This window comes from Tinamus guttatus, unplaced genomic scaffold (assembly GCF_059628265.1).
Source record: "Tinamus guttatus ecotype Peru unplaced genomic scaffold, ASM5962826v1 Tinamus_guttatus_pri_ptg000197l, whole genome shotgun sequence".
NCBI lineage: Eukaryota > Metazoa > Chordata > Aves > Tinamiformes > Tinamidae > Tinamus > Tinamus guttatus.
Window position 1 is genome coordinate 2,147,057 of NW_028288731.1, and position 23,127 is coordinate 2,170,183.

Below are 23,127 nucleotides of genomic sequence, written 5' to 3' on the forward strand. Positions count from 1 at the left end.
TCTCGTGGCGTGGGCACCGCGGCTCGTCCTGGCGCGCCGCCGTTTGGGCCGCCTTCTTGTTCTGGCTGGCAGCAGGGAGCACTGGAAAATGCTTCGCTTGGGCAGAACTTCTCCAGCTCGGAGAGCATCTTAACTCGGAGGGTCTGTGGTGTTTTGCAGGAAATACCGTGGAGGGCTGGGAATGCTGTGGGCCTGGAAGCTGAACTTGCTTTGCTTGGGTTCTGACAGATAAAACCCAGGCAGGGCGAATGAACTGTAGCTGGAAGTTAAGGTAAAAAGTGGTTGCAGGGAAATGTAAACAGGAACAAAATCAGGGTGCGCAGACGTGTGGTGAGCAGGGCTGCGCCGGGAGCATCGTGTCACGTGAGGGATTCCCGCAGAAGAGGAATCTCACCCCGGATAACGAGCGCCGTGAGGGCAGCCCCGGCAGCCAGAAGTGTCTGAGAGCGGCCTAGACACAGAGCAGAAGGTCGTAAAAATAACTCCGCAGGTTCGCGAGCCAGACGTGGCTGATTCCCGGGCTCGTCGTGTCACGACCACAAAGCGTCAACTGCAACTTAAGTGCCAGAGCAGGCTTTGAGGTTTGGAGGAGAAAACAGCCTGTTACTGATATGTAGCTATCGCTTTCCAATTTCACTTACGATAGCAGCTCTCTGGCACGTTGAAGTAGAGGAGGATGACAGGCGTCTTTGCTCATTTTTATTTCAACTTTATTTTGTATCGGGAAGGGAAATTTCATTATAAAACCAGGGCATAATTTCTGGGAGAAACTTAATACCCCGTGACCCTCAGTGGACTAGAAAGCTCAGTTAGAAGCAGTGATATCGAGGGAGGAAATTGAGAATGCAACATCACATCTTCCACGTGCCAAAGTGCTGGGCCAGATGGCTTCAACTCGGGTTTACAAGTACTTTCAAGAACATCTGGTTCCTTGAATGCATCAGCTGGTTCACCCCTTTCTATTCTCCAGAAAGTTACTAATTTTTGACATTGATACCTTTCTTACTCATCGTACTAAAAAAGGGATAGAACCAGGGTGCCAGAAACGGTAGAATGGTAATGTTAGAAAGTGTTTTAAGATGATTCTTTCCACCAAAAGCTTATTCTTCTTTGTACCAGAAGTACTGTGGGACTAGTACTCTGGACTAGGAACCACAAATGTCTACCAAAAATAGGATAAAGCAAGAAGCATTATAATATCTAATAGCGTAGACACAGCTCTTCCCTTTCAAACGTGCTGTCGTAGGGGAGGTTTGGGACAGATTTCAGCTCTCCCTGGGCTGAAGCTTTGCTAAATGAGCATGTATTAAGGGAGCAGTGATTGCAGCTTCCACCACTGTTTGCATTTATAGATTTAATTAAATGCTATGAAAAAAAGATAGATTGGGTTTGATTCTAAAGCTTTAGGTGTTATACTAGATAAAAGCACGATTTTGCATCCTTTGAACAATACACATTTACTAGAGGTTATGACGTTTTGCGTGTTTAGAGCAGTTGTATTTGCTCTATGAATATAGCAGAGCACTGATTAAAACCAGGAATTGATCCAACAATTTACAAAAGCTTGTGAAACTGGAGTGTATAACTGTGCTTCAACTAATCCCTTCGCTATAACAATAGCGACGTCTTAAACGAGAGACTTTTTGGCTGAGGTTCCCGAGGTGTTTCTCTATGTTGTTGTTATTTCTCCATTTGTTTTTGTTGACAACCTCTGGCACCCTGACAGATGCCTTCCCTTTGCTACCCGAGGGAGCAGACGTGTCCCCAGAGAGCTTGGCAAGACAAGAAAGTGGATCCATGGCAGGTGCTAGAGCAAAGGACGTCATGTCGGTACCAAGGTCGTCCCTCTAGTGCGAATCCTGTCTAGAAATAAGGCCTTGGCAAAGGCCACTTGCTTGTGCCTACCAAAGATGAGCATTTAAGGCCATGCATTAGCCTGCTGTCCTAAATAAAGAAATGCTTGTGCCATCTTAGGCTATATCTTTGTCAACTTTGAAATCAAATTCCTTCATGTATCTTTTTTTTTTTGAGCTTGCTTACGCTCTTTAGGTGACTGATTTTTCATTCTTCCTGGACAGCTTAAGTTGGAAAGAGACTTCGTGCAAGGGATGGAGAAATCCGAAGTGCCGACGCGTGGCGATAAATCTTGCAGCCAGCCTGGCTCTGCACGTGGGAAGCTGGCGAAGGGCCAGCACAGCAAAGCCTGCAGGAGCCCAGCAGGAGCCCCGGCTGCTTCTGGTGGCCACACAGGGTCCCCTGGGACCACCGTGGTGGGTCCCCATGCGTGCCCTGAGGCCCGTCAGAAATAGGTCTCCCCCATTCAGAAGCTGGAAACACTGCATGTTTCTGTAGATTTGCCTGCCACGAAGCAGTTGGCAGCTTGAGCAGAAGTTTTCTGTAGGTTTTGCTTGCAGACTCTGAATTCAAGGTTTATCATTAATAATGCTGACCTGTTAACGAGAGGAGCTCTACGCACGAAGGGGTGGAGGTCCCTACCCAGGTGAGGTACATTTGGTAAAGGGCCCGACGTCCAACAGGAATCAAAACAAACCAGTGCTCTTGTGGCGTAATAACACGCTACCTAGATCCTTTCTGGGATTTTCTCCTTGATTATAGGCGTTACCTGCTTCATTAATTTAAGTACTGTTATTGTATCAATCAAGGACTTTGCCAGCTGCTAATTGCCAGGCTGGGGGCTGCATCACTAAGTTATCTTGGCTAAGAAAAGGTTCAGGAATGGCAGTTATTTGGGTATTAATTCCTTTCCTGAAGACCTTAAATATTTAAAAATGACATGAGTTCGTGATATTTTTATTTGCCTAGGTGCATTTTATTGGTCTTTAAATGAGCAGCTTAAGTCTGCTTTGCAGTAATAAATAATATATTAATAATGCTTACATGTAGGCACTGAAGCATTACAGGAAATAGAAACTTGTGGGTAGAAATATTCTTAAATCACTCAGGTTCGTTTTATATTTTCTTTACATCAAAATGCTTGAAAAGGCATGTAAAATGGCAAGAGGATGTTGTTCCTTAGCTGTGCCATCGGTGAAGCAAGAATAGGTAAGATTAGTCTTTGATGTAACTATGACTTGGAATAATGTATTACCAGGATGTAGACTTGCAGTATATCACCGTAAAGGTTTTTTCAGTACCATTTTATCTTTCAGTCAGGGTAAGATGACAAATACTTTTGCAGATTGGTTTTAGCTGGGAAGCGCTAATAAAGCCATTGCCCTTGTTAAGTTTGTCTTTGGAGTGATTGAAACGTGGCTTAGCAGGAGGAGGCAGTCAAAGACATCACACGACGGCTTCGGGGATCTTTTTTTTTTCGTTTCAATTGCTATTTAAACTGCTACATGCATTTCTAGGGCTGTTTGTGAGGTTTCTTGTTTCTCTCTTGAGCAGGAATTGGCTTGCAAGGCATCCCAGTAAGCCAGTAAAAGCTGGGGAGCGCGTGGGAGCTCCAGCAGAACGGGTCCTTGAGGCATCTTTGCACGGAGAGTGAGCAAGCCCTAAGCCTGAACGTTAATTTGTGGTGTAGGGGAAAGAAGAGGGTTCATTACACTCATCTCTTACGCATTACCACTATTTAGCAGCAGCACCAAAACGATGCCTGGTGGTAAATATTTGCTGCAAGGGTTTGTCGGATTAGGCCTGGCTTTGGTTTCCTCTCTTGCTGCTGCGGTGCCACTCGAGAACAACGAACGCGTTTCCTTTCAGAAGGTAGTGACACACAGGCAGGAGATTTTTGCAGTTCACTGAGTCATAAGCACAAGGTTAAATTGCGTAGTGACTCCAGGGAAAACCAGAAATTCCTCAAGGCAGCGCGTCCTTCCGCAAACATAGAGCGAGGTTAAAAGTTAGAGGCTCCGTCTGTGTTTCTTACTGTTTTTCAAGCGTGGAGGGGAGAACACAAAAGCCAAGCTCTTTAAAACCCCGTCCCGCTTGCGACGTGCCTCCCGCCTGGCCCAGCGTGCTCTTAGGGATACGTTTGCTTGGAAGAGGCAACGGGGAGCGCGTGGGGTTTGCGCTGCCTCTCGTTGGGGTTCCTTTGGAGTTCGCCGTCTTGCTCGATCAGGCAAAGACTATTGGTTATTTAATGAATGGTTCAAAGTTACTGGCGAAAAATCTATGGTGAAACCAGCAGGTTTTCTGTATCCCTTGTGTGCGGAGCGCGGCCTACTCCGGTTTCCCTGCGTCCTGGCTACCTGCACTGAATTAATTTTGGAGCTGGTTGTTACTGAGGTGATAATAGAGAGGCGGGAGTACCTCAAAGGAGCAAGTGTTCATCCTTGAATTTACCTGTAAGGAGCAAAGCTGGGTATTAGGTGGTGATAATGACAAACTTTGCTGATAAGAAAAGCTTGCCCATGTCAACGCGTGTTGTTTTTTATCGCTTTCTGGGTTACAGTCAGTTTGTGTATCCATGCCCATAGCTCACTGATAGCCTTCCAGAGCAGCTATACCAGGGGAAATGCCTTTGCCTCTACTGGCTTCTTCTTTATTGCATTTTTAAGTTATAATTTTAATAAATCCCTGATTTAATTAACAGAGTAAGTATACAGCTGAGTTGCATGTTTAAAGGGAAAATGCGCAGGAACCCCGTAACTCACTGCAGAATACAAACATTGGAATTTTCTTCAACCTTGAGGCATTTCTAGTGCCCTGTTTATTTTTGTCTGGCAAGAAACATATGTTGGGAAAGGTTAATGATTCCTGGAAGTGAATCAAAGTCACCAGAGAAGAAAAGCATCGAAGTGGTAGCTAAAGGTGGCTGCTCCCTCGTGGTGAGGGTGTTTTTGGCACGAGGCGATACCCTCCTCTGCCTTTTTGTCGGTAAGTGCAGCAAGCACCATGGGCCCTTCCTTAGCTGCGGTTTCCTGCGCCCGCTCCGTGTGCCGAACCCGGCCCGGGTTGAGCTCGAGTCACAGCAGGGGAGACGTGATGAGAGCTGGATGGGGACAGGAGCCTCCAGGACTCCAGATTTCCAGCTTTCCAGCTGCACTTACCACTTCTGGGTGCTACTTAGGCCACTGCCACCAGGAAGGTCAAACTTGTTCGGACTTGAGCTGTCTCCTCTGTAGAGCAGAACAACTAAGAAGCGGAAGGGGGGATCTATAACTAAATCCACAATACGCGGCTCAGCGTACATTAAAAAGGAAAGGCGATGGGCAGGGTGAGCAGGCTCAGCCCACTCGGGTGACCCCTGGGCCTGCACCGGGAGCTCATCCCGGCAGCAGCGCTGGGGAGGCCGCGCCGGAGGGTCGGGGAGAGGCGGCCTGCTCGGTTTGACAGGCTTCTCATGCGACTTGTTTTTATTTAAGCGCTGGCATCACATCTCATTACCTTCTCGTGGCTGTAATTAGGAATCGTGCGGAATTAAGAGCTGTTAAATTCCCAGGGTTTCAGCTGGGGAGTTTGCTCGGAGGCCCGCGGCCGCGCAGGCTCGGACCCCCGGGTGCTGCCGCCCCCTCTTCGCCTTTGTCAAACGCAGCCTGCTTCCAGTTCTGCCCGTTAGCAGCCACCCAGCAGCTGTTCAGTAGCCTCTGAAGACCAGCAGTAGCCGGGTATGTAACTCGTGCAGCTTATTTGGGAAATGTTAGCAAAAACCACTTCCGAGGGCTTGTTCTTCCTATTAAAGATAACAGCTCATATGACAGAGCTGGTGAGTCTGGGCACTTCCCTCCCGTGTTGTCTGCGTTATTAAAAATAATAGGTTTAAGTGCGGAGGTTTAATGTGGCTTTTAACAAGCTCGGCGTGTAGCACGAGGCATTTATAAACGGAGGATTGGTGGGAGGTGACCCAGGCCCTTATTTAAGGGCAGGCAGAGGACTGGAGAGCACTTGAGGAAGGCGGCCGTGGTGTTGAAGTTAAGTGGACGGAGCAGCCCTGTGCAGATTCGTTCTTCCTGCCTTGTAAGAGGTGGTTTGCCCTGGCTCCTTCTGCTCAAAGTGGTTATATGAGCTTGAATTGAATTTGCCTTACCTGAGAACGCAGTCTGAGGAAAATCGGTCCAATTTCTGGATTTTTTTCCCTCCTATACAACCACTTGGGCTGTTGGCACTGCTTTACTATTACCTTCTCATCGACACAAGGAATATGGGCAAAGTTAATGTCAAAGAGCGCCCCGACGTCCCAGCGATACCAAACCCACATTTGGCTTGGGCACCAAAGCAGTAGGTAGGAATGACAGCAACCTCGTGACAACTGTGGAAGTATAAAGGGAAAAAACCAAAGGTAAGTTAGGACACTTGAAGCTAAAGCTGAGGGACGTCACCAGCAGCCACGCTTCATCTTCATTTTCCTCCAGCATTTTCAAGCCCTCCGGAAGAGATGGGCTGGGTTATGCAATCGCAGCAGCGGGTGTAAAACTAGATTGGTGCCAGTTGCCAGCCCGCATGCAAATGCCTGTGCTGAACCGCCCGACGCAGCTGGACTTGGCTCTGGGCACTCGGCCAGGATTATTCCCAGCTACATTATGACAGTTTTGAAAGAGAAGGCTCCTCTGAAGCCAATAATTTTTACAGCCTTTCAAAAATGGAGGAAATTACGCTAGATCCAGGTCTTAACTGTTATTTTTTTTCAAAGGAATGAAGAATTTCTGCATGTCGATGCCAATCAGGATGTACTTGAGGCACTTATGCTGCAAAACAGAAGGCCGTCCGTCTTTTTGCCAAGTGCGCCGTGGCAGATGCGCTCGGGATAGCAAGCAAGCGGCTTGAACGTGTCAGTGGTTGTATGAAAATAATTTAAAAATATAGCAGCAAGTAATGCCAGGTTTGAAGCTCCTGGGGATGCTGCAGGGAAACCCGGCAGCCTGCAGATGCCCTTAGCCCTGCTGAGCTTTCTGGTTTTGCTGCTGCTCGACTTGCAAGTGAAAATCCGCCTTGGAAAGGGTGCGGGAATGGCAGGCAAACTGTCATGCAACATTTACTCACAAGATGCCTCTTATAACGAGCAGATGCCAGGGAACAGGGACACTGAAGTCTGTCGGTTGCAGATCTCAGCAGATGGGAGAGATAAATTGAGAGCTGCCACTAGGAGACATGAAACATTACAGGTTTGATCAAAATATATAGCAAATGTCCTGCCAAGGAGAGGCGTTTAAGATGCTTGTGTCTGTCTCGGTAATGCAGAAGCGCATCAGTCAAAACACGTATCCTTCTGCTGGGTGGAGATGTGATGCAAACATCCTCTGAGGAGAGAACTTGGTAAAAGCTTCATGGGCTGTTTTTCTTTTGGGTTTGTTGCACACCGACGGTGCGAAGGGAAGGCTGCAGATAGCTGGTTTCCTCGAGGGTGCCGTTGGGCTCCGCAGGGCTCCCGTGTCAGCCGGCTGCGTGCACCGGCCGGCCCGTGCACGAGGACACCTCTGCGAGCTGCCCCGCGTGCCCTGCTTGTCAGCTGCCTGGAGACAGGGCAGGCAGCAGGTGGGACAAGTTCCTTGGGGAGCAGCAGGACAGGTTTAAGGCCCAGTGTTGCCCACCATGGCTCTGGAAGATGCAGGTGAACATGAGTGATTGGGAGTGTGTTAAATCCTGCCTCTTGCCAGCGCCGGTTCCTTCAGAAGAGCCGGAGCACCCGGAGCCGTGAGCGAGTGTGTCACGCTCTCCACAGACAGCGATGGAAACTCTTCAGGGATTCATTTCAGCGACTTAATGTATTATTCCTTTTTGCTAACAGAAATCAAAAGATGGAAAGGGCAGCAGTTCTTTCATACTGAAAGCTGTAATGTTGCCAAGTCCAGATGTCCCCTCTATAGGAAACAAGGGTCAGTGACAATGACAGAGGTTCTGTATTTCAAATACGGTGGCACCACTTCATGCCTGTACACGTGATGTACTTTTAAGCACGTGCTCTTTCCCTGTTGGGTGTTTTGCACCATTGGATACTTTTTTTAATCCGTTCCTGAAAGCTAAGAATGATGTGTGCTTTTATATAAGTTTAGAGAAAGGGCTGCTTATGGAATGCTGCAAAGGGTGTTGTAGTATCGATGATTAATAACCCCAGAATGGCAAGATAATTTGGGTTGGAAGGGTGTTCTGGAGGTCATGGGCCCAGGCGTGAGCTCAGAGCAGGAAAAGCAGTCACTCGTTGCTTTTTTTCCAGCTGAATTTTCAAACTCTCCAGAGATCCCCCTTCTCTGGTCAATCTGCTCCTGTGTGCAACCACTCCTACAAAAGCATTTCTTCCTGGTGTCTGACGGGTTTCCCTTGTGGCAGCCTGTGCCCGATGCTTGTCCTTTTGCTGTGCAAGGCTGTGCGGTCTGCAGGTGGGTGCCCCCTTCTCCTCAGCCTTCTCTTCTCCAGGCTGCACCAGCACAGGGCCCTTCCCATGCAAAGCCCTGCAGCCTTTTACCTGCCTGCTGTCCCCCCTCCAAATTGTGTTAAGAGAATAGCAAATTGAGCCCTTGGCTGCTAACCTCAGATGAGAGTTTGAGTTGGTAAAGAAGTGAAGCAATTATCATCCTCTCCTGAAAATTAATATCCCTGTATCAGAGTCAGTGTATTACATGAGCTGCTCACCTGCAAAGTCAACAGGGTTAAACAGCTTTCAGAAACTAGTGATGGGAACTGAAACCAACGAGCTGGGCAGCATCATAAACAGCTACTGCTGCATGTGCAGTTAACACCTGCAAAGGAAACGCTGCAGTTGAGGCTGATTGTGCAGCTTTGTGCCCACCCTGTTGTAATTAACATCAGATGGGTACCATGATGCTGATGGCAGGTGCATGATTAAGGAAAATAGTCGTGGTTGGAATCAATATGTCTTTTTATCCACCGGTTATTTGAGCAGAGCGGTGATTGCAGGAGCAGGATGACTTGACCACAGTGGAAGTGAAGGAGCTGATTTTGCTAGCTGTACTTGAGACTGGCCGGAGAACGGAGATGCAGGTGAGGGAAAGGATGTGTATGTGGGCTGCTGTTAGACGGAGGATGAGAGGCTTCTATGTCACCTGGACGTTGCAGAAGGTCCAAGAGGGTGGGACGTGCCGTAGTTGTTGCAAGATGCGTTAAGTGGAGCAGCCACTAAGGCACGTTGGTCTAGGTGGATTATGGAGAGATACAAAAGATATCCAAGCATTCATTGGGTGCTTATAATAAATCATTTATATCCCAGAACACTGCTGTTTCTGGAGAAAATAAGTGTGTCTTAAACTGAGTTGATATCCAGCTGTTTCTGCCCTTTCAGATTGGAAAAGGGTTTTTGTGTTGCTTGTCTCATTCAGCTGTTCCTCTAGCCTTCCGTGGTGGTTTGGATGCTTTGGCCCGTGCCCTGCACCCTTTGGATAACCACGTGGCTGCATTTGTGTGCCCCATGGCCACTTAGGGCACAAGCCACAGCGGGCCCCAACAGCTTGACACCAGGGTACACCCTGACATACAGTTCCCCAAGAACAGGGCTGTCAGCGGGGCTGTAAATCTGCCCGGTTTACCAGGAAGGGGGAATAATTTGCTGTGTTGTTTCCTTTCAAAGCGTGCCTTGCTAAAGGGTTTGATGTGTGTATTTTCATCCGACTGTGAGAAGGAATAACTCAGGTTGCCTACGGAGACAGCAATAATCTGAGCAGATACAGTGCAAACGTCTGCCTTGAGTTGGCTAATAGGGCTGAACCTGTTTGTGAAACAAATACTCAATTTGGGGCGATCCTTAAGGAGAGGGTTGACCCGAGGCAGCTGTTAGTGAGGTAGGTAGAGGATTCCTAAGGGCTTCGTGCATCCGTCCTCATCCACGTCGGTGGTGGAATGATGGAAAGGTGCCTGTCAAGTTCAGTGAAATGTAATCAAAAGGGCTCTGTTCTTATTTACACACTAAAATCGGCAGCTACATTTTGGTGCTACAGTGGTTTTCTTAGTTCTTACAGAGCAATTGCAAGTGGAGAGCCACAGCTGGCACGTAACACTGACTGCTTTTGATAGAAATAAAGAATATCTTACTGTTAGCATCAAGCCTCGAGCCTGACTTCCAGCTAATGGCCCAAATAATCTTTACTCGAAATGGTGTAATTGAGATGGAAGGCTGTCTGGGGCTCCTAGCTGGTACACAGATTCCACATCCATGAGCTTTAGAGCATGGTCATTGAGCTGAAATGGAGAAGGTTAAAGCTCTCATTTTCATTATCAAACTCCCCCCATCTCCCAATACAAATGTGACATTTCAATTTTACACAGTCCAACTCTTCTTAAATCATCTGTATAAAAACTTCAGATCTTGATTGATGATGGATGAGCTATTGTCTCGTAAAGCACCCAGTTCTCATTACCCTTAAGGCATAACTTATTAATGATGAACCTGAAGTGCTTTCCCAGTGGGTCATCAGCAAGCGACTGCTCTAAGAGCGCAAGCCCAGCCTTGGTTTGGTAGGAAATTTCCAGGCCAAAGCCACTTTGAGGTAATGCATGCGGCATCTTGAGTGAAATACGGCCGTGTTTTGAGAGCGATGTAATACCTGACAGCAGATCCTGTCATCGGGGTGATGATGGGGAAGATGCAGCAAAGTCAGCATACAAAGATGCAGCAGCTCAAGTGAAGGCTGACCTTGAAAATTAAGGCCAGGTATCAGCAATGTGTGTGATGTAACATGAACGTGCCAGGTACACGTTACGTGGGGTGGTGTAGAAGACAGCTTAGTTAGGAGAGCATCACCTGAGGAGCTGTAAGATGTCCTCTCTTTCGCTTTTGAGGTGGTTGCAGTGGACATTGCAACCTTTTTTTTTTCCTGATTGCCTCATTCCCCTTTCTGTGCCCTCTGTAAATCCACAGGACTCCCTGTGTATGAGCACACACGAGTTATTTGCGCTTCAGGAGACGCTGTGGAGTGTGCACCTCCTGCTAACTTAGTCCACATTAGAAATGGGATAGCGTAGACCAGGAGGGAATAGCCTGTACACAAGAAAAGGCCAGCTGAAGAAAATGCCCTTTTAACAGATGCATGCAGAAACGTTATTTCCATCTGCAGTCTAGAATGGCAGTAGATACGTAAAGCTAGTGGCCTTTTGCTTTATTACAGTGATCATCATAATATTTCAGTGGCCCTGCTCAAACTCTCCATTGCATTAGAATGACTGTTATGAATTTAGCCACTTCTTGAAGCTTGCAGGCCAGGTGTAAGCTGTGTGACATACCTGTTCTGGCACATGATGGAGAGGAAAAGATGCGCTCGGGTGCTTCATTTTTATGTTGTTTTTATTGTATGATTGGTTACAAGATGTCAGTGGTGAGAGTCCTGCTTCATCACTGGGCTAGTGGAAGTCCAAAAATAGCAGAAATGACAACTAGCATGTTTCCGGTTTTGACTACATGGATAAAAAGCTAGAATTTCAGTAACATGCAGGTGTATCTTTTTGCATGAAATAGCAAAGTGGGAGCCGTGCTTCAACCCTGCTTTGGTGGCTCTGTGCCCTTGCCTGGGTGGAAGCCCGGCAGGAACATCTGCTCACCGCGTGGCAGCGGCAGATCGAGCTGATGCTCTGCTGCCCGCCCTGGGCTGTCTCGGTAGGAACTAGGGAACATCTCACTTCATCTCCTACCCCAGTCTCTGAAAGAGTTCAGTGAAAAAGCCTTTGGGTGTTGCACATGGGAAAAGAAGTTTGGTTTCTGCCTGGCTTCCTTTGCTAGCTCATCCCTATAGTCAGAAACCTCTGCCTTTCCCCTCCTGTTTATTGTTTAACTTTATGTCTCACTTTCAGAGCAGTAAATTAGAATGAGATGATGACTTTACGATGATGAGTTCATTATCCGGTAGCTCTATTGTATATTGATTACATTTGTGCTTCATTTGCTTGACACGTAGCAGCGTTTATTAGGTCTTTGTAGGCATTGTTTGTGCTAAGGGAGGGCCCAAAAGTGCAAAATGTGTTTGGGTTAGTTAGGTCGGTGGAGCCAAGCAAGCTCTGCAGATTTAGAGCAAGCTGGAAGGGGAAGGCAGCAGTGAAATGAATGTGGATCCGACAGAACAGTGACACAAAGGTGCTTTAGAGATGACTCAACTTTGAACTCGCATTTATTTTAGTATCTATAAAAGTCCGGCCTTGATATTATTACTGATATTATTAGGGCCTCAGTGCATGACTAGACTGGTAGTTGTTACCAGACTGGTAAACTTTAATCAGCTCCCAAGTCAGGGCAGATCAAGATACTGCATCAAGTTTTGGGGTAAGATAGAGAGTGCAATGCTTGCTATTCACTGATTAGGGAAGTTAGAGCATTTTCCATGTTTGCTTCTAGTGAATCCCAGTGAAGGCTGGCAGGTTTTTACCCCGACGGTAACAAGAGGCCAGGTTCTGTTTACTTTTAAGCTGAAAAATTTCATTCTCCACAAATTGAAACTAGTGGAATGGCTCCTCGAGAGAGATGCTACCCGATATCCAAGAATGCATCAAAGTTCCTGGGGGAAAGAAGACAATTTGATAGGTATTGTCAAAAATGAATGCTCTAAAAAAGTATATTATGCCAGTGGCAGGTGCTCAGATGTACAGACCGATAGGGACACTGTTTGGAACAATGTGGGAGTGTTTCAATGGAAATGAATGTGGATTTTTCAGTATTTCACAGCTTGTTAGACTTTATTTTTAATGAAGATTTGGGCCATAGCAGATTAACCAATCCTGTATAGCAGGGTCAAAATAGAGGAACGGTGACTAATCATGTTTGCCAGTGTTTTTGTAAGTCCCACTTCTCCAGAGCAGAATTGCTAACAGATGCTGTGTGGGGTTTTTCAGGGATCATAAGAATATCATACAGACAAATCATTGCTATGCCTCTAATCTGGACTCTTTACCATTATTGTTTTCATTTTTAAGCCCCTTTTCAATGAAAAGCTTTAAACCATCGGTTTCTAAGAACTAGACATTAGTCCTCTGAACTGATTAATATGATAGAAAAATGTTTCTGCAGATGATCCGTTATTTAATACGTTCCTTACATGGGGGCTACCTTCTTCATGTGCTGTGGCCTGTAAACTCTAAAATGTTGAGAGAAAAGTGCAGTAATTCCTTCCTTGCTGTTTGTCAATGCCTGCAATCCCACTCCAGCTTTTAAAGGTTTTCTTTGGAGAGGAAGACTATCAAACAGCCTTAATCACTGGCACAATAATAGAGATTTACTCTTAATGCCTCTTTAAGGAGGATGACACTCCTGGCTGTATAGCACCACTTAATGTCATTCTAAGGTACCATTAGTAACTAACCTTCAAAATTTCTTTGCCGAGGCTTGAATCTATGACACTAAGTGGTGCATGGGGTTTTAGCTGCATCACTCCTATTAACTTTAATGAAAGTCATATGGCTTTGGAAATACTAGAGGCAGGTTAAGAAGCAAGAAAGGGAAATAGTGGGATTTAACAGGAGTTTAGAGGGTAAAAAGAAGTCACAGCTCCAAAGGAAGTCCCGATGATCCTTCCAACTACCGAAAGATCATTTTTATTTTGAGATTAGCCATATGGAGTCTGTAGAGATGGGGAAATGAGCCAGTTTGGTTAAACTAGCCAACAGAAACGTGCACTGAAAAAAGGGAACAATTTGATGCTAGTAAATTTCTCAACTTACCCGATTCTCAAAATTTCCTCCAACAAAGTGTCCCAGCCTGCAGGTTTCCAGGTAGGGAGTATAACCAGCTCATCCACCTGCTCCCAAAGCAGCTCACTTGGACCAGCAGCTGCCAGCTGAGCACTTCAGAGGTGGGTTTGGATCATAACCTAGGGAGGAGGTTGAACAAAACAATTCACAGCACAAACCTGATCTCGTTTCTCTGTTACTGTATGTCAAGCACGTAAAAAAACACGGTTTCTTTATTGAAGTTCTTAGAATATTTGTGACTAAGCTTGATATAAAGGGAGTCTGCAGGAGCTTTAGGAAAATCTGAAGGTTGATAGTGATTCACTGATCTAAAAAAGTGTGTGAGCCCCTGCAGAAGAGATTAGAATATGGAGCTTGTTACGGCAGTGCGGTGTGATGGCAAAGAAATGCTCTTGCAGGCCTTGGGACAGCTGCAGCTCGCTTGCTTACTGCTGCATCAGAAAATTCCTACCCCCAGGAAACTCAGCAGCTTATTGAATCTGTTCTAATGTTCATACATTAATGAAATACAGCATAGTGTGATTGATTGCTTGTGTTTTTAAAGTCAATACCGTCCTGAAAGGTATTCTATTCATGAAGAGCAGTACAGTTAGTTACTGGCTTACACTGGAACAACAGATTAACCCAATAACTCACCCAGCGCCTGTCAGATCCCCTTGTCTGGTGTGAAGACACAGTAATCCGTGGTATCTTCATCGGGGTTCTTCTGTGTAAATAAATGGGTTGCCGTTTACAAATACTATAAGCTGCTTTGCCCTCCAATTTCCAGCGTGTTAGGTGAGCTTGCGGTGAGAATTTCTGCATTTTAGTGTCATGCCCTCTCTCTCCCCAGCACGCAGAGCAGCAGCCCACCCAGCTGGCTCTGCATCTTAGGTCTTACGTGTCTGCTCTTGTCTTTCGCTGCAGAAATCCTGAACGGCGGCGTGTATGTTGGCCAGAACAAATTCCTGTGCTTCGCAGACACCATCCATTGGCAGGACATTGTGCGGAACCCCTGGGCCTCCAACTTCACCTTGGTCCCGATGAACGGCAGCTCGGGCTGTAAGTACCACTCTCCGTCCTCGTCTTGTCATCAGCACAGCATGCACGTGGCCTCAGGCATTCCCCTTGTAGGGAGAACAACGTGACTGCAACATACCCAATGTTTCTCTGTTCTCATCATGTTTTCCCCTTTTTAATGCACCATTTTTCAAACTTGGAGCATCTGTATGCCTTGACTGCGCTCAGCTTGACCCATTTCTGCAGTTCCCTTCCCTAGGGTTATTCACCTTCAGTAGCACTTGGGTAATTCACACACCAGCAGTGAATGAAGACTTTAGTGACTGGTGGTAGTAGTGGTGCCAAGTGTTGAGGCAGAATATTCCATAAAACAGGCAAGTGCTTTGGGAATGAATACCAGGCCATTAACAGCCCCCTCAGGACGTCTCAGCACCGATATTCAGGATGAGGCTAGGAAGAAGTTTGTGTCTGTAGCAGGTCCACCACCGCAGCAGACTATTGCTGGGGATGTTCTGCATGTCACTTGAGCGTCCCTGAAGATCCCCCTCAAGGATGTGTGAAGGACCTCTTGCCTCCTCACCTCCCACAGCAGGCCAGAAAAAACTTCAGTCCTTCAGCTGCAAGTTATAAATACGGAATTAAAACTCGGGTTAGAGAGTCATCATTTGTAAGGGACAAACCATGCCTAGCCCTGGATAGGATAGGGTTGGTGTAAGGCTGGTTTGCATATTTGCCTCGCCAGCCCCTCCGCCTGGCCGCACTGGAGCTGGGGCTCGACTCCTCTGCCTGCAAACTGTGCACAGTTCCTCTTGTGTTATTTGCATGTTAAAAAAGAAGAAAAAATCATTGCTGGTGAGTTATCAGTTCTAAGCAGATAAAACTTTTGAAGATAAGGAGATGCCTGCGTTCTTTTATCAATGATGATTTCAGCAAGAAAAAGACCCCGTAGTTATTTTGTTTTGTTCTGTTACTGTTTTTCTTTTCTTTTTTTTTTTCGTAACCTTTGACAGTTCTTCCAGACAAATGCTTCTGCAATACTAAGGCAATAAGCTCTTTTAGAAAAGCAGCCAACATCAATACTATCTTTCTGAGCTAGTGATTTTGCTGGTGACTCCGGTGGGATCAGAGCGAGATGAGTGCTGAATACTTGTGGAATCACGACCTGAAGTTAATGCAAGCGAATGTTGCTTCCTACGCCAGGATGAAAGAATATATGTACCTACGCCCTGTTTTCTTATTTTTTCTTTTCATTCCTTTTGAAGTGCTTTGGAACATAGGGAAGGAACATAACAAATGATACTGTTTGTTCCTAGCAAACCTGGGTGCAAGTCTAAACAGTGTTATTTCAATGGTGATTGACACTTATATGATATGCCAGTTTCGTTAAGAATTGGGCTCTTTTTTACCCCCATTTGAGATTGAACAGAACCTAGCTGGCCTGTCTTTAGTTTCATAAACACGAGTCTCCTTCTGCAAAAACTTGGATTTTGTTTCAGTTTTATTCCTGTGAAATTCTCGATATAATTAGCAAATCCAAACCAGGTTTTGTCTTCACAACTTACACAGCTAAGAATCTAAACCCCATTACACAGAAAGTTAGGAAATGGCTAAAATGATTTAATCAAAGCGTTGAGGCTTTCAGGGACAGCTGAGAAAAATGACAGCTGCTTTCCCTTGCTGAAATCTTGTTCAACAGTCAGGTGCACGAATCTTTAAAAATAACTAAAATTAAATAGCTTTCTGGGCCTGTATGTGTGCTTATAACATACATACACATATGTGTTTAAAGACTTCAAAAAGAAAAAAAATCCCTCAAAGGATTGAGGGAACCTTACTATTTACCTGTTAAGAGATAAAGTGCATCCACTGCACATCTATATATGTGGTAGTTTAAAAAACAATTAAGACAATGTATTTGTACTGGTACAGAAAGTACTTGGAGAAATGAGCTTTAAGTTCTAACTGCTGAATAGAAAACTGTATAGAGCATCATTAAAGAAGATATATTCCTCTTTACACTGCTGAAATTTGGCTCCTGTCACTTTTCATAGCCAGCTAGGCAATGTGCCTGCTGGCCAGGCTAATTTTCCACTGTTGCAAAAGGTGCTTAGTGTATCCCAAAGTCTCTGGTACTTTTCTGCAGAGGCTCCGTGGTAGATTGAGAGTCAGACTTTTTTGGATCCAGCCTAAAACTTTCCTATTTATTTTGCCCAAATGTGTTAAATTGCCTGAAGTTGGGTGCCTCTATCAAATGCAAACCCTGATTAAGCCCATTGGAACTGAGCAGGTGGGAGCTAGGCAGCATAAGCTAAGTGCAAGAGACCCTCTGGACTTTGTGTATTAGAAGATCTTGAGGGAACTGAGAGGCAGAGCAAGAAGACACAATATATTGGAAATATATTCCTGGAAATAATCTCAGTCCCCTGCCTCTCCACTTGTTTCATGTTTTGGATCTGCTGTCGCTGTGGTGCTACCCAACACTTCCACTTGTGCTAGGGAGAGTCAGATCTGGCTAGTGAACTTGGCAGAGCTTTTCTGGTTCCCTCCCGTGCAGGTTCTCCCTGTCACATCCGTGTTAGGAAGCCAGGTGAGAAGCCATAAGCACTGTGATAGAAATGCTGCAGACGCGTCCTAAAAACCACTTCTCTCTTTTTGGGGAAACGCTTTCTACACGTGGCTTTGTGCTGCGATCGAACGCATGCAGAAAAACTTGTTTTAGCACCTTTCAGTTACCCAGTGTTGCGCTGAGATGGATGTGGCCGGGGGCCGCCCGCGCAGAGCTCGTGTGGCTGCAGGAACGGAGTCAACACACGTTGTGTCAGGGGTACCCGCAGCTCCACTCTCTGAGGACAGGTATCTCTGGGCATTTTTGAAATGGTAGCAGTATTCACTGTTTGTAGTGCCTCGTAGATGGAGCTTTTTAAATTAACTGTGGATGGAAAGTAGCTTTCTCTTTTGCTGACATCAGAATTTTCTACCTGAGGTCTTCAAGCTGAACACCTAGCAGTGGGAGTATCAAAGATGCTTCAGTTAAAGAGCAAAGTCTCCCGTTAGGTTTGTACCATTGAATTCATTTCTACAGCTCTGAAGATCTCTCTTCTCTCCTTCCCCAACCGACCCATGAACTCAAGCAGATGTGCCTTTGTCATTCCATGGGTGCTGTGCTTGGCATCCTCATCCTTTAGCGCATCCAGCAGCTGGAGTCGGTCCTTCCAGTCCAGAGACAGGGGCCTGTTCTGTGGAGCTAGAAGCCCATGTCACGTTTCAGCACCAGAACCAGGATCAGGCTTCTTGTTTCCATCTGCTCCAGGCAGGTGGGAGTCCTCCCCTCCCAGCAGCTGTAGGAAAGGTTCGGCACTCGGAACACTGGGCCACTCTGCTTGGTGTCCCTCATGTCCCTGGTGTCCCCTGACTTGGCTGTTGGCAGGAGCGATGCTCGAGAGCCCTGGCAGGTTCTGACGAGGGCTCTAGTCTTAAATGTGGATTTTCAGTGGAGCTTTACTTGGAGATTTCATTTCACAGGAGAGCCTGAAGGGTTTGAATTATGGCGTTGGGGTCATCGTGCATAGCTAATAGCACAGATTTAAATAAATCAATAATGTATTTCAAAAAATACTGAAGCTCATGATGGAGCTGGTGGCTCTTTGGATAATAAAGATTAAAAGATTACTTTTCATTTTCCCATTAAAAAAATACTGCTCTGCTTACACGTTATTTGGGAAAAATGTAGAAGTTCTTGTTAACACGTGCCAAGCTCCAACCAAAACCGGTGAAGATTAGACAGGCTTTAATATTCCCCCAAACTGGAACTTCTGTTCTGATTATAAAGTGAACTGAGGTTTTTGCAAAATTTTCTCTTGGTTAGAACTGGCTTTTTTGACAGACTGTTTTTCTGTCATCCGTATGTTTGATTGCCCAGGATTTTGGAACACTTTCCCTGGAATATTAACAAGCGTCGGCGCGGTGGTGGTCCACGAGGAAGCCCACCCCGATGGCGATGTAATTGCTCACTTGCAGCTACTTCTGGAGAGCCCCAATTAGTTGCTGCTTAATGTATTTTCCATGCGGTTTATTAACATTGAAACGTAGAGACAAATCTAATTAAATGTTTAGCATTTAGCTGGCGCATTGCATTTTAATTAAAGGAACAGAAAATAGAGGGGCCGGACGTGCAGTTCCTTGGGCTGGCGGCTCTCCTTGGTTATGTCCAGGTTGTGGTTGACATTCCTGGGAAGCAGATGCGTTTGGAGGCCGTAGCTGGATTGAACATACCCCGCTCTGTCGGGTGGATGTTCGGCTCATTCGAGTGAGCAATGGCTCCATTCCTCCTCCTTTTTCTTTCTTTGCCCCTTCTTTTCCACAGTTAACAACAGTGCAGGAAGGTACTTTGGTTTTTTGAAGGGATTCTCCTCTAAAATATTGCAGGAATGGGGACTATTTGGTAGAAACTTAGCCAAAACGTCCCTTTATGGCAAATGCCCCGTACTTAGTCAGTAGATGAGCCATGCGGATGTACAAACACCCATCGCAAGGCACACGCTGTGTATTTTACAGGGCGTTTCTGTGAACGTTCTGTGGACGCCGGGCGCCAGCGAATGCGTTTTGCCTCGGTGGCTGCTCGGGGCTGCTCCTGGGAGCTGGGGTGGGTGTTTGTGCTCGGCGCCGAGGGCGGCCGTCGCAGCAGCGCTGCAGGGCAGCCGGCCCCTTGATTCCGTGTCCGGCGGTGGCCTGGTGATCCGCACGGAGCACAGTAACTCGCTCCATGCGCTGTCGGCGCGGGCCTGGAGGGGATCACTCTTACACGTGGCGGCTTATCTGGGAATTTATGCCTGGGTCAAACTGTCAGGCATGGAGTCCTGAAGGAATTATGTGATCCTTAGGGAAACCAGGCTGCTTCAGCAGCCCCGGGCGGCTCGTCCCAGCCTTGCAGCAGCTCTGGGCCCTGTTGTGGTTAAGTGCTGAAAATGCTGCGTGCAGCTTTCGACCAACCTTGAGTGTCTCCCTTCTGGTGCGCCTCCAAACTGGAAACTACCTGCAGGGAAAATAGCAGCCCCGCAAGCAAAAGCTGAAGACATTTGTTACTGTGCAGTTTGTTAAATTAGAACCTTTCACTGAGGTCATTTCTTGGAGTTCAATTAACATTTTAAACGTGCGTTTGGAGAGCTGAGCACAGGGCCTCTGTGGAGAGGTGCGCTGGGTGCAGAGCGTGTTGCTGCAGCGAGGCACCGCTGGGGCAGAAACTGGCCTGGGAGATAAAAAGCAGCAAATAACCCATCTTGGGAAGCCTCCTTCCGAGTGGAGCGCGCTTCGTGTTTGCAGTGTTGTGTTTTACCAGCAGTTACGGCGCTCTCGGTCGGAAAGAAATTCAAGGCAGAGCTGAGTGTAGCCAGCCCGCAGATCCTGCCCGCTGCTTTTGTTCTGTGTGCCCGAAGGTTGCTCTGCCTGCAGTTCAAGCTGCTCTAGGCAGGAGAGAATTTCTTTATTACCTAGGATTGAGAGAAAAACACATTATCAGAAGGCACTTATTTTAAAGCCTAGTTTTTGCCAAGCTCATGGACCTGAAAACGGAGGAAAAGTAAACGGTGTGAAGAGTCTGCTGCACTCCAGGCTTTTAGTACATGAAAGCTAGTGGTGGAGGGAACTTCCTTTACATTAGTAGAGCAAGGCAAATTGCCTGAAGTTCCCTGGAATTGTTTTCCTCAGCTTGGAACGCGTGTTTTGAATGAAGGGAATCAGTTAAGGTGCCTGATAAATGCTTTTGACCAGCATTTTTGGGAGGGATTTGTGAATCGGTGGATGCCCTTGAAGCTGATTTGGAACAAAGGTGGCTATGGCGTTAAGGGGAGACACGGTGCCTCTAACCACCAGGTAAAAACTAAGCAATGAGCACAAGGATGCCTGGCTGCTAGAGGAGGTAGTGCCATGAGGGCCAGGATTGCTGTCTCCTTGGGCTAGGATTCAAAGCAGCTTCCATGCGTCAAAACCTTCCTTCTGGTCTTCACTTAGGAGCTTGGAAAACACCAGAAAAGCCGCTGTGAGTGAAGTGTTCCTGCAGGGTTGTGATATTTGGAATCCTTGCAGAATAAGATCCCCAGGCCAGAGTTTCCCAGTGGTTTTATGTAAATTGCATCCCACAGAACCATTCCTGCACGCCGGATTCCTCGTGCTCCGCGATGCTGCAGCACGTCCACAGGAAACACCTCCGCTCACCAGGAGCCGAAAATTAGCCTCCAAATTACAGCCTGGCGTTTGTTTGCATGGTATTTTCATGGGATATTTATGCATAGCAAACAGTGCATGGAAATGCCAACGTATGAGCCCGAGCATTGTTTTCAAGCAGAGAAAGGGCTTCTGTTGTGCCATAATGGTTTTGTAATAATCCCTTCTTTGCAGAACAGCCAGAGATACATTTTGGATAAGCAATTACAGTTAAATAAGCATGTTGTGATACTTACCCAAAGTTAGTCTAAAACTAGACGCCAAATGTCATGGCAACTGGGATTGACTTTCTGAAATTTCCATTTAATTCAGTTGAAAGTTTATTAAAACTTTAACGCGTCTAACTGCGCGCAGTCAGGCTCTAGGAATATTAAATGGCATCAAGAAAAAGTGAAACGGTTTTTAAAAGACACTTCAATTCCAGTTTTTCATTTCCTTTCTCTGAGGTTATTACTTTGCTTAAAAAATGAAAACCGCCTGCCCCTCTCTTCTAACTTTATTACCACTTTGGCAGCATTACAGGAACATTATCACGGGACATTATTTTGACTTATGTGGTATTGACTTAGTTGATCCGTCGGAGGGGTGGAGGAGTTGGTATTAAACAAGCCCGGGAACGCCCCCGGCCTTGGCATTTACCTTTCAGCGCGTCTCGGAGTTTGCAGAGCACCTCCCGTGAAGATGGTGTGCAGCCGCGCGGGGATTTCTGTCCCGGGCTGCACGTTGTGTCCAAGGGAGGAGCTGGTTGGGTTCTCAGCCACGCTGATGCACCGGCACCCGCCGCTCGTGCTTGTGTTGTCCAAGCTGTGTGAGCAGGGACGGGGTGGCACCATGCGGAGCATTTCCCGAGGCAGGAAACCCGGGCACCCGCTTGCCTTGCTCGGCGCCGCAGCTAAAAGCGGGGACAATTAATAGCTCCTACTTGCTTAAGCAGTGTAAAGTTTCAGACTGTGTCAGAAGTGGAGGTTTTTATTCTGTGTGGGTGACTAAACCTCCAATGAATGCTTCAAGTCCTAGCGCCGAACCAGCGCCGTCTGCTTCAGGCGGAGGCAAATAACTGGTGTCTTCATCTCCCCGCTCCATCCCTTCCTGCAGGCCTCCCTGCACCCGGAGACATTTTTCCGTAGCTGCTGAATCGCAGCGTCGCGGTGAGCTCCCTATCAGCGTGCAGCTGCCAATGAGAAACATGAATTCGGTGGCGCGAGCCCGGCCGACACGCTCTCCTTGGCTCTTCATTTACTCTTCTACCTCCAGCGGCCGCTCTCTGCTCCTATCAGAGCTGCCCACCACGCTCTGCAATGCCCGAGCCCGCCCCAGGCCCATCCCATGTTACTCACAGAAACGTATCCCCTCTCGCTGTCACTCTTCCCTGTTTTCTTCAGCGCGGGTTCAGTGTTATCTCCGCTCCCTTCCTGCTCGCTGCTGTCTCTTTCCTCTCCCGTCTTTCCGCATGGTTCCCCTGGCCTGTTCTCATTTCATGCACTTGCCAGCTGCCAGTGCCCGACTGCCGCTCCGTTGGGAGCATCCCTGCCCGTGTCTGCAGGGAAGATGAGCAGATAGAGGTGCTGGATGCAGCGGGCGCGGGACGTGCAGGCAGTGCTTGGAGGGGCTTTGCTTTTATGGGTGCTGTGGTGCTGGTAGGGCAGTGCTGGAAAATGGGACGTTCGCTGAGGAGAACTCACCTGAGATCAGGGCAAGCCATGCGGTTTATCTGCCCCCTACATTTCTATATCCAATAATACTTGCAATGAAAAGGAGAAGAGTCCTAGGTGATTCCCTAGGAGTCTTCCTCGAGTTCCCCTTCCCGTGGCGAGACACGTCCCTGCTACCGCAAAGAAAGGAAATCCTGGAAAGCGCCAGCCTCTCTGTTAGGTAATTAGCTCTCCAGTCAATAGACGGGATCTGAAGACTAGCACAGGGCTGGTAGGAAACGCAAAATGGTTTTTCCTTAACAAAGGAGAGTGAATGAATGAACGTGTGACAATAGGAATTGTCAGACAAGGACAGGGAAGGCATCAGCACAGCCCGATTAAGGCAGAGCCGTCCCTCCCGACAACAGGATCTTTAATTCCTGTTAATGTCCTGCTGGAGTGGTTGAATTATATTTTGATTTTGCAATAGAATGTGTGTCTCATGTGTAAATCTGAGGAATGCTGGTTGCTTAGAAAAACATCGGGCAACCTTATTTAAACCTTATTCCGTGTCTAGACAATGGGAAAATAAAAAACTCTTCTTGCAGAGTGTGCTGGAAACACCATAGGCTGTTTATATCTGGAAAGACCTGTGTAGCATCTCTGGCATTTTTACAGGAGTTAACTTTTGGGTTAA

General features: G+C 46.9%; 1 protein-coding gene across 1 annotated transcript in view; it reads left to right on the plus strand.

Moving 5' to 3' along the window:
* Positions 1–23,127, plus strand: part of ERBB4 (erb-b2 receptor tyrosine kinase 4) — a 373,897-nt gene that overhangs the window by 207,910 nt on the left and 142,860 nt on the right. Inside the window, exon 4 of the mRNA XM_088523696.1 lies at positions 14,488–14,622. Coding sequence (XP_088379822.1) covers positions 14,488–14,622 — 135 coding nt within the window. The remainder of the gene's footprint in view (positions 1–14,487; positions 14,623–23,127) is intronic.